The 12,210-nt window shown below is 36.2% G+C and overlaps 1 protein-coding gene across 2 annotated transcripts in view; it reads right to left on the bottom strand.

Annotated features, from left to right (window-relative positions):
• LOC132158210 (ankyrin repeat and IBR domain-containing protein 1-like) overlaps positions 1-12,210 on the bottom strand; it is a 34,731-nt gene that overhangs the window by 9,115 nt on the left and 13,406 nt on the right. For both annotated transcript variants that reach the window (XM_059567535.1, XM_059567536.1), the window contains exons 6-17: positions 10,830-11,038; positions 9,471-9,559; positions 9,219-9,363; positions 7,504-7,670; positions 6,549-6,637; positions 6,296-6,426; positions 5,143-5,277; positions 4,907-4,993; positions 4,545-4,611; positions 4,154-4,299; positions 3,887-4,065; positions 165-216 (exon numbers count right to left, since the gene is read on the bottom strand). In XM_059567535.1, the coding sequence (XP_059423518.1) occupies positions 165-216; positions 3,887-4,065; positions 4,154-4,299; positions 4,545-4,611; positions 4,907-4,993; positions 5,143-5,277; positions 6,296-6,426; positions 6,549-6,637; positions 7,504-7,670; positions 9,219-9,363; positions 9,471-9,559; positions 10,830-11,038 (1,496 nt within the window). The remainder of the gene's footprint in view (positions 1-164; positions 217-3,886; positions 4,066-4,153; positions 4,300-4,544; positions 4,612-4,906; positions 4,994-5,142; positions 5,278-6,295; positions 6,427-6,548; positions 6,638-7,503; positions 7,671-9,218; positions 9,364-9,470; positions 9,560-10,829; positions 11,039-12,210) is intronic.

Raw genomic sequence — 12,210 nt, 5'->3', positions numbered from 1 at the left:
GTTTAACATTACGGGTCTTCACAAATTCACAACTGCTGCAATAGGACTACATCTTGTTCTATAGGCTGATATGCACTGCCAAAACTTCAGGTACCAGCTAAGCAGATTTAACGTAGACACAAGCTATTCCCAAAGTCTCAAAACAAACCAAACAAAAGAGTTACCTCAGGAGAAGCGAAACCCAAGTACTCCCAGTCCCATGTCCCACCGGCAAAACTGCAAACGCAAACAAAAAAGTAGGTTCCATGTGATCCTATACACTGTTAGACTGCAGGTACAGTTGTGTTACAAATAAAGTAACTTAAGAAATACAATACTACTGTTAAACTAAAATACAGTAGTAAAATAAACCCTATTAACCCTATTTACCTTAAAGGGATAGTTCACCCAAAAATTTAAATTCTGTCAATTACTCACCCCCATGTTGTTCCAAACCCAGATGATCTTCGTTCATCTTCGGAACCACTGATCTATATAAAAAACTGGATCGCTCATCGCGTTCTAAACTGCAAACAGACATTGGAGCCACCGGAAGTGTTCGATCCGCCATCTTACTAATCTCTACCAGCAGAGAGCACCATTGAGTTACATTCAAACCGCTGTCCTAAAATAACTCTATTTGAAGCAAATCAGTCAAATGGAATTCGTTTTTATGTTATGTGTATTAGTGTTGTCAAAAGACCCGGTACTTCAGTACCAAGTCGGTACTAAATTTTTTTGAAATGTGACGGTACCAGGTTTCTTTAAGTAACGGTAGTACCGAGGTCCCGTTCAAACCCGGTTCAGCGCTATGATTTCCGCGAAGCAGAAAACAAGGACGGAATCTTAAAATCCAGTCATGAAAATGAAACTTACATTTTAATATGGACCGTCATGGAATTTGTCAAAGTTAGCATAAATTAATCAAATCAAATCTACATATGGACCAGTATCTGTAAATCTTAAGCCGCAAAAGTTGTTTGAAATATGAATCCGTGTTCTGCGCGTCTCTGTGTGAATTAATGAATGGCAGAGACGTGCGGGTTTGTTTACAACATAGACCGAAGCGCATGATGCTTGCATTAATTTCAGCATCTGAGCTTCAGAGTTCTCTCTCCATCAAGCGATCTGAACTTTTCAGTTCATCTCAATGGATGCACATGGCACCTGTATTTGATGCTCTTTAAACTCTTTGTGAAGGCGCACGACTCACCGTCGCTTTACTGATAGTGCTGTTTCTCACACATGCAAAGAGAGAGAGAGCGAGAGTCTTACCGCGCTGAATCGACACGCTATATGTAAACTATTCTTTGTTGTCTTCCTGTCAAAATAATGGAGTTCATTTAGAATTATTCATATTCATTTTCGAACAAGCAGAAGACATACCGGTTTCTCCGGTAGTGGGCAAAGCTAATGCGCAAATGGCAAGTTCATTGGCTGGCGCTGATCTAGTTCCGTCCCTGTTTTGATTTCAGCAAATCAGTTTGACCGAACGCAGACAACGTGATTAACATTCATGAACCCAGCAGCTCATCAATTCATAGTGCATTGTATATACATTAGTAAGATAGTAGAATTAGTAGTAGTATTATCTTTTAATAATAATTAATATGATCTATTACTATTTTTTTTACAGAAACCCTCATTGACCAAAAATATCTTAAGCATCACAACCAGTCTTAAGTTCAGTTAAAATGACAAATATGCATTCATTAGGCCTAAAAGTTAATTTTTACATAAAGGCATTGTGCTAGAAATATAACTATTATTTAGTAAAATGTATGTGATACTTCTACTACTGTTGAAAATTTATAAAACTTTATTTTTTAAAGAAATAAATCACAATATTTCTTCCATGTTTTAATTTTAATAGCAAATCCCCTTTATTTACCAAAAATAAAATGTGTTTACATTTCATAAATTAAAAGACAAATTAAATTTGGGTGAAACTTGTTTACTGTTTTTCATAATTATATAACTTGTAGAAATACTTTAAACACAATTGTAAATAAGTATAAAGAATGGCATTGGTTTTATTTTTAGTGCTAAAAAGTTTTTTTTTTTTTAATTAGCATATTTTTGTGTTTTGCTTTGGTACCGATATTGGTACCGAGAACCGTGGATTTTCACTGGTATCGGTACCGAATACTGAAATTCTGGTACCGTGACAACACTAATGTGTATGTATAATCATCTTTACTTCAGATGTTATCTGCAGTGTTTACGGTCTTTTGGGGCAGTATAAGCGATATATTCAAATCATTTAGGTGGGTGTGTCTGCTGCACACTGACGACACAGGTAACTGATCCAACACAAAATATAGCCTATTTCTTTATGAACATATTTTTTCAGGAATTGTTAAACATGAACGTATTAGTATCGGAATATATCTGAATATATTACAGTGGATAATACAATTATCTTGTTAATATTGCTCTATAAATGAAAAGCTTAACTTACTTCGTTACCTGGGAAATAAAGCTTTATGTCTTTAAATCCGTATTGTATGTAGTCAGTTATTTCTCTGAATAAATTCAGATTTCAGAATGAGCACTTTGTCGTTTGTTTTATATGTTGAGGTCATGTCTGTCTGATGTGATGATGTTTATCATGTTCACGATACAGATATGTGTGGGAAGTCGTGGCCTAACGGTTAGTGACTAGGACTCGCAATCGAAAGGTACGATACAGAAAACTAACGTTACATCAGTATATCATCATAAACGCAGCCGTTTTTGTCTTACGTGAACATAAACAGATGAGAAAGAAAACACACATGTGCAGTATTTTTGCTTAAAGAGACAACAGCCTAATAAACGCGCTGCCTGTCATTAGTGTTAATCAAAGAACAAAAGAAAATCATTCACTGATCTTGACTGAATATATTTAATAACTTTACTTGATTAATCTTTATTTTATTTATAAAAAGAAAACTATGCAGTGTTTTTAAAGTTTTAATTACAGTTTCTGTACCTGAAATTTAGTTTAGTTGTATTTATTTATGATATTGCTAACTGATTTGTTTGTTCCTTTCTTATTACTGACATATCTTATTACTTGTCTCTAACACTTTTTATATAAATTTAGTTGTTTTTGCTATGGTATTTTTTTTTTAAATCACAGGCAAAATTCCTCTTGCAGTGTTTTGTAGGCTGCTTATTTTTGCTCATGTTTCAGCTGCAACAGAATGCTTTGTAAAAATGTTAGACATCTAAATGTTTGACTTAATTTGTTTTATATTGGATTTTTTATCTTTTTGGAATCGAAACTAGGAATCGATAAGAATCGGAATCGATAAAATTTTAACGATACCCAACCCAAGTAAGAAATGTTACGAACATAGATAAAATAACTGCTGATAGTCAATCATATTTACAGTACAAACCTTGTCAGTGAACTATGAGGGCAAAAAAAAATAAAACGAAAACAAAATAATCGTTCAATAATCGTAATCGAGGCAAAATGTTCAATTAATTGAGGTTTTGATTTTAGGCCATAATCGTCCAGCCCTACATCAAAGGTAGGACAATGCATCCTACCTTTCTGGGCTTTGAACATCTCGGTTGCATTTCTGTCTATAGAAGATCAAAAAGCTCTCGGATTTAAAAAATATCATAATCTGTGTTCTGAAGATGAACGAAGGTCTTGCGGGTTTGGAATGACACCCGGGTGAGTAATTGACAAAATTTTAATTTTTCTGTGAAATATCCCTTTTACTTCATAGAAATTTGTGTTCTATTTCTTTTTAAAAAAAAATTTAGTATGACCATTAAAACACATCATTATTTTTTTATTTTTTTAAATATATTTTTTTAATTGTATTTTCAAGGTTTCTATTTTGCTTTTTTATTATAATTTTTTTTGTACTATTTTTAAATAGTCTGTAATTCAGGAAAAGGCTCTTACCTGCGTCGAGGGGCTTCGGGCGAATCATTTGGTGCCACACCTCTTGCCACGGAGGCCAAAAACTCATGCCTTTTTTGCTGCACCAGGCAGGCCGCGCGGATTATCTTATGACGAGGTGTGCGGAGGTAAGGCCGGTTGACTTTCTGTGCAAGATCTTCTGTCACCATTTCCAAGTCAGTCTAACAAGAGGAATAAGAGTATTAAGTTGTCGCTAACTTAGAACATCCAAGGTAAGCATTTCCCATAACTACCATGTGTGTTACTAACCTGCATAAGTTCAAATATTTCCTTTTTTGTGCTTTTGGGCTCCAAAAAGAACCCATATGGGTAAGAGCACTTGAGAATACGACGAGTCTTAAGTAGTTCATGCACTGCATCTTCAATGAAAGTAGTATCTGGAGGTCCGCCTTCTCCTGCAACAACACAGTAACACAATATAGGAGTTAAAATCTAATTTAAAAAAGTCTACAACACCAAGTATTAAACTTGATGTACTGCTAAATGTAGAAGGAATCACTGTGTGAATGGAAAAGCAAGTTTAATTTTCTATAGATTACTTTCACTCATTTTACCAACTGAAACAAGGTTGACCATGCATTAACATAGCTTAGAAATAATTTATAAACATTGATTATATGCTTGAGGTTTTGCATCTTACTTCCACTCAGAACTTTGCTAAGCTGTTCCATCTTGTCTTTGGCCGTTTTAAGAAGGCGTTCTTCCAGCTGTTGGAAAAGATAATACAGATAAAGACCATCTGAGTCATCATGTCACAACTAATGTCAGTCCACAGACTGTCTGCCAAATGTCTGTTTACTGACCATATGATGCATAAACGGCAGGTAAAAAAAAAAAAATGGTGGCTGGTTATTTGGTTTAAATTATATCCAGATGATTTCTTCCGGTTTTTGGCCATTCACCATTGCAAACCAGACTTCATGGCATTTAGTCAATTACTTTTTGAGACTATGTCAAATCAGGCAGATTTATGTAGACTCCTTTTTATATTTTACTTTTTACCTGGCAGCTGTGCTCATGATTCTTAAACCGGGTGTAATAGTGCATGAAGCGATCCAATTCCTGGAAGTTCTTGTGTTTCTTCTCAGCCTGCAAAATACAAACCAAACAACAACAACAAAAAAGGTGTGTAAATGTGCAGGATCAGCCATACACAGTTTTGAGATCTTTTTTTTTTCTTCATTATTACAAATTCTAGAATAACACTTACAGACAAAACAGCATGAGCATATATGTACCTCAACAGTCATCTCTTTAGACTGCTCCTCCACTTGCTGGATGACCTCGTAGCGTGTGCAGCGGTAGTAACCTCCTGTAGAGGAGCTGTGTTTTTTCCACTCTTCCAGACAGATCCAGCAGAAATCATACTTGCACTGTACACACATACATTCTTGATTAACAACACCTATATTAAAACAAACCATTGGACTACTTTTATTATGTCACTAGCAAATGCATATAGCAGTCTAGCAGGCAGCACACTGGGAGTTGTGGGATTCTGAGAGCAAGGATTAAGTGTGTTGCTAGGAAACCATCTCTCACTTTTTATTTTTGGAGGGCTAGTATTTGCAATGTTTCCCTGTTTAGTAACCTTGTTGCAGGATTATCAAGATTGAATTAACAGTAATGCATTTCTGTCTAAGTCACACACATATTTCTTAAACATTTCTTGATCTTTAATTAAAAAGATTTAACAAGATTTCCTAGTTTAGTTTTTTTTTTAATGATTTAACATCAATCCACCGTTACAGAGGCAGAACTTTAGAAACTAATCTTAATCTTAAAGGGTTAGTTCACACAAAAATGAAAATAAGGCCATACATTACTCAAGGCATCCTAGGTGTATATGACTTTCTTCTTTTAGACGAATCCAGTCAGAGTTATATAAAAATTGTCTTTGATCTTTTTAAGCTTTCAAGTTTAAAGGCACTCAGCTGGTGTTGCAGTGCTTCAGTCCATAAGTGAAATAAAAAGCACTCATCCATTTAAAAAAAGTGTCTCACATTGCTCAGGGGTGGGTGGACAAAGGCCTCCTGTAGTGAACTGATGCATTTTTGTAAGAAAAATATCCATATTCAAAATGTAATTTACACTTAGGACGCCTTGAGGGTAATTTATTGCCTAATTTTCTTTTTTGGGTGAACAAACCTTTTAATAATTATGATTGTCCTAAAAGTGGGCCGAAACTCAGATTTGTGTATTGATTTTAAAGTTTTTGTCAATCCCTTTCAAACTTCCTTGGTATCATATTTGACCCTTTGTTCACTTTCAAAGTTCACACCAACTCTCTTGTCAACCCTGCATTCTACACCTTTGATATGGAAAAACTCCATGACTCCGCCCATTCTTAACCTGGTATATACATAAATCTATTATTATAACACAAATAACCTTGGCACATTGCATGTGGTTACAGCCCTCATTCTTCTGAATGGGAGATTTGCAGTTAGCACAGGGTTTGGCGTTGCTGAGTAACCACAGGCAGTTGGCAGCATCTTCATACGCCTCACTTACACCTGCCACTGAAATGGAAAAAGACAGAAATAAAGTTGCTTGAAGTCCAAAACCATTTTTGGACAGGTAGGAACATTACTTTAGGATATTTATCTTAGTAGTCACTTAAAGTACAGCAAAACAGACTCACATTCTTCTGGTTTCATATCAGTGACTTTCTGGAGCCACATCTTCCAAGTTTGGCAGTCACACGGTTCATGGGCCTCTCCTTGGCACTCCCTGTGGGGAGAAACACCAGTGTGATGTCAGGCCTAATCTTGAAGGAAATTCCATTCCTAGTGAATATTTTATTTCTATTCCATGCATTTTAGTTGTTGATAGTGGAATGGCTTGTGGGGATAAATATGTGTGTCAAACATGAGTGAAAGATTAACTTATTTTAAAGTAATGTACTTTATCAAGTTCAATCTGTTCCTTGTAGACGCAAGGTTCAGGAGTTTGAGATGTTCTTTTTTAACATTTACCATGGTTTTTCCCTGATATCTACTACCCAATTAGGATGGTGACCTACCAGCTGAGAACCACTGAAATAAAAGCTGGCAGACTGTTGACCACAGACGCCTTTTAAACGGCAGCTACTTGCATATTAGATGAAGTCCATATTCACTCAGATAGATTAAATATGTGAGAGAGGGGAGGGTGTTCTGACTCAAATGCAATGCTCAGACCTGGCACAGGCAGTGAGGAGATACGAGCCCACTGTGTGGGTGTGTGTATATGTCTGTGTTTGTGTGTTGGGGACATAAGGACCAGAGCTGTGGGAAAGAGAAACTCAGCCAGCTGCATCGCCAGAGACCACTGTGAGCAGAACATACATACAAACACACATTCTTCCTTCATTTATATATATGTATGTAATACGTGTGACCTTTTGACAATGTCTCTTGAACAGAATTTGCATTACTAAAATAATTAAGTGCAGAATATGAGTCTTTTAGAAATACGATTAATATTATTTCAATACTATTAATATCTTTCCTTTAAATCATGTTAAATTATGTAGTGAACTGGAGGTTTCATTCAGAATTACAAATGGTATAATGGTATAATGACTTGAGAGATTTGTATCAGTGACTGGCACTAACCAGCAGAAAAGATGGCCCTTGCCACAGTCCACCGCAGGGGCCTGGAGGCGAGGAAAACTGAGAGGGTCAGAGGTGCTGGCACCTGGCCCCTGTCCGGCCAATCGCACTGCTCTATCACAGCCAGCCCGCGGGCACCACCGGATAGCAGGATTATTCTCCACAAATGCCTGAAGAAGAACAAGAAAAACAGTAAAGAGGAGCATGGAGAAATAATAAAGGAGAAAACAAGTGAGGGGGGCATTTAATATGCAAAACACTGCCTTATCTTTTAATATTTGGCTCTCTGCAATTCTCTGATTCTGATGTAAAATAACTGAACTGCATATTTGACCATTTTAAACAGCATATGCAACATTTATCTCAAGTCCTCTTTTTTCTTATCAACAAAAATTTGAATAGCATAGCGAATTCTTTACTTAATGGTTTCTGGATCTAGTAAAAAAGCAAGAAAACAGTATCACTGGTTTTAAGAACAACAAACCAGCAACAGATACAAAAAGCTAGATGTGGTAACTTAAAATTCTCTTTAAAAATATACAAACTTATATTGTTATATTATACTACTCTACTCTTCAATAGTTTGGGGGTCAAACATTTTTTTGTGTGTGTGTTTTTTAAATACGACTCTTGTACCCACCAAGACTGACCACTTTATTTGATCCAAAATTCAGTAAAACAGCAATATTGGGAAATTAGTACAATTTAAATTAACTGGTTTATATTTTAATTTATAACATGTAGTTTATTCTTGTTATGGCAAAGCTGAATTTTCATCAGCCATTACATCATCAGTCTTGTTTCACATGATCCTTCAAAAATTATTCTAATATGCTGATTTTTTAAGGAAACATGTCTTATTATGCTGCTTAATATTTCTGTGGAAACAAGATACATTTTTAAATCAGGATTCTTTGATGAATATAAAGTTAAAAATAACAGCATTTACCTGAAAAAAAAAATTGCAATTAACTTTTAAATTACTTCTGATCAACCAAATTCATTCTTATTCATAATTTATTATTATTATTATTATTAATTGACCCCAAAATTCTGATTTGTGGTGTGTATACATTAAAAATGTAACTTGTAAAATTCCCACATGTGTATATCTATTTATTTGGCAACTATATGTAAATAATAGGTAGGATAAAGTATAGTCCAGGTATCTCTCAGGATTTATTCTACAATAAAATAATCAGCTGAGTGTAACCATTCGCTTCATCTAATTAGCTGGGTCTTGTTATGATGCTGGGATCGGAGTTAATTTTTACCAACAACTCCAGAAGTCCGTTAGTACACTCTGACCCTAAAAATGGCAACAACAGAGCTCAGACGCCCCTGAGGAAGATTCAACATCACCATGGCAACATAATGAAAGCCTTGGGACACAACAGCGTGAGAAGTGTCATTCTCAGACATTCTCAGATGAGAGCTGTCATTGTTACAGTTACTTCAACCCTCTCAGCTCCCATTTCAATGCTCCAACGTTCTGGACTGACTTCACAAAAACACTAAACACATAAACTTCACTGACTGGAAAACCAGCTATGAACTCAGAATCACAGGTTTTGAATCAAAACTGGGGCCTAATATATTGACTGCTGAATTGCTTAATCTATCTTTCTGTTTAACTCACCACATCACTGAACAATACAATTACAACAGTATCCATGAACATAATTAAGACTAATGTGCATTTAATCTTGTAATTATACCTTGATGTCAAACTGCAGATAACGTTTGTCCATCTCTCTGGACACAATGCTCTCAATAACCTCAACAGGAACCAGCTGGAAGCAGTCATAGGCTGGGCAGAAGATATTGTGGGCCTCCCCCTCCTGAATCTTCATATTCAGGAAACTGCCAAGGGCAAAGTACAAATGATCATTAAAGCAGTAGTGAGAACTGACAGTGATTGTAATGGGACTAAAGCACTGAATCAAAGCCTCCACAGAAAACACCCTCACCTTTCCCAGCATCCTCTGCAGAACTCATGACCACATGGAATATCAACAGGCTCCTCAAACATGGAGGCTGCACACATACAAATGCCACACTGACAGCGGAGAACAAAGAAAAACATTCATGAGAAAATATCTACATAATATACATACCTTTCGAATACATTCTATACATGAAGCAGCATAAAATGGGGCAGAATAATAAACATTTGATAAAATGAAGTTCCAAGAGATTTTGTCTAACTCCTCGTGCCCATTTAACAATTATCAAGTTTGTTTCTAGCATAGACTGCGGCTTTATTGCGAAAGTGGTGATCATGCACCTATTTTTAGGCTACAGGGTCAGGCTTTTTATTGATACATGAAAGAACTGATTGTGCTACGACATACTGAGTCTGATCACTCATGAACCAGATCAAGTCAATATTGTGTGATATGTTGGTAAGTTTGTGTCCAAATCAACTTACTTTTGAACTAATCTGTCATTTTAACACTCAAGGTTTATACACATTTTTACCAATGAATTTCCATGACTTTTGAGACAATATTAATGACCAAATAATTAATTTTCCTATTGCTCAGTGGAAGAGCATTGCATTAGCAGCGCAAAAGGTTGTGGGTTCAATTCCCAGGGAACACACATACTGGTAAAAAAAAAAAAAAAAAAAAAAAAAAAAAAAAAATTATGAATGCACTGTAAGTCATTTTGGATAAAAAAGGATCTGCTAAATGCATAAATGTAAATGTTAACCAATTATTTTAAAATTAATGATGTCAGACAACGTGGTGACAGTTTACAGTCGGTACCTAATGTTGCATTATTTTACAATAAGAATAAAAATGCATTCAAATGTATGATTGCATATGTGAACTAAAATGCCTATTAATGGTACTTGTTTGCTTTCTATTTGGTTTTAATAAGAAGTACAGGCTACAACTGCACCAGACGTTACTCCAAGCAGAAAAAATATCACCACATCACTGAATATTGTATATTGTCAGTTAAACCCAGGACCTGAAAACTGTTCTGGTCTGGTCTGACAGCAGCGACAGTATTTAGGTACAAAAATTGAATAAACCGTAAATTAAAAACAGATTAAAGTTACAAAAGTTATTCAGTCAAGAGCAGCGAGTGATTTTCTGTCTTTTGTTGCTTGATTAACATTAATGACAATAGTGACAATAGCACAGCTTTGGACGCAATGCACGGTTCAAATCCAGATACTCGTGCATTTACTTTCACAAACGTTTAAATTAACTTAAGACAAAACTTAAAATTAATTAAATTAAGACTAACTATTGTACATCATTCTCCACAGAAGAGGTTGTAACATCACTAATAGAGGAACAAATCTGATCCCTCACCAAGGAGCGATCATCATCAGCAGGGGTCAGGCTGATTTCGTCAGGGGAGGTGATGGATGAGCGAGTGGTGCGAGGCGTACGGGGTGAGGGCAGGGTGTCCCAGGTGTTATAGCCTCTGGGCGGTGGAGTTGGCATCTGAACACCTGAGCGCTGACAGCAGTTTTCAGCATTAGACATCCAAGCTTCCAGGAGTTTCTCTCTGTCCCAGTCTAAATTTCAAAGGGAATTTTGGGTAAGTATGCATGGCAAAAAAAAAATGAAGAACCACACGATTGTAAAAATACACATTAATTCACCTATCAAATGCCTTTTTCAGTGGAATTTGTAACTGATTCGAGAGATTAAACAAAGCTGTTCTTCCGGGTGGAAAAACCTACCCAGATGTTCAGAAGGTTGTTTTCCCACATGATATGAGAGCAGTTATTTGTCTTGATATGAAACCTGCCAGTCGTGGCTGGTATACACCCACATGGGAGGAAAAAAAGGAAGTATGCTTTTAGCAATAATGAGTAACCATTAAAAATGCATGTTAAGACATTCATTACTTAAAAGGTGCAAAGACATTCACTTATTTTTTAGGCTCCAGTTTCCTCTTCCTCTAGTTCAAGAGATGGTGGCGACATTTAAAAAGGACATATGCTTTGATATCTTTGAATGAACTTATCGGTCAACATCAATGAAGTGTGATGGGGGAGGAAAAGATAAGAAATGACACTTCCCAAAGGAAATCCTGGAGACAGATTCCAGACGCAGAAGGCAAGATAACAGTCTAAAGTCTAAAGTCCAAGGCAAAACACAAACAAATACTACCAAATACTACTCAAACTTGCTTGCAAAGAAAAATGCGAGATTTGCCGAAATAAAATCCTCAAAGTGCATTACACCAGTTGTTTGAGCTCTAACGTTATAGTTTTAGGAGTCAACAGTGTGAATGTGGGTTTAAGATTAAAAGAAGGTGAAACTGCATATCTGAGCCTCGCCTGGCGGTCTCCAGAGAAGCCGTGGCAATAATAGCAGCGCACATGAATCAGAGCTCTGCCCTTTTCTCCCATGGGCTCTAGTCATCTGGAACAAGGCCTGCTAGACAGGCTGCTGGAGATTAAAAAAAAAGAAAGCACTGATCCAATTATGAGTCTTTTGCCAGATAGTTTAGCAGCTCTAAACATGAGTGCTCTTGTAAAATTAAGGAGAAGGAAACATCTAGGTCTGCTTTGTGACCATGGATGCTTTTAGATCTCTCCAAGGACAATGCCATACCGGTTTCCAACAGCTGTAAATTGACATGAAGATATATTCTTCATGAGTTAGGAACTGGAAGGATTGCGTCAGAATGAACCTAATAAGTAGGCCTGCACAGAATATGTGCTCACAGATGTACACA

Source organism: Carassius carassius, chromosome 15 (assembly GCF_963082965.1).
Source record: "Carassius carassius chromosome 15, fCarCar2.1, whole genome shotgun sequence".
Taxonomy (NCBI): Eukaryota; Metazoa; Chordata; class Actinopteri; order Cypriniformes; family Cyprinidae; genus Carassius; species Carassius carassius.
Note: the sequence above shows the minus strand (reverse complement) of the source record. Positions and strands in the feature narration are given on the sequence as shown.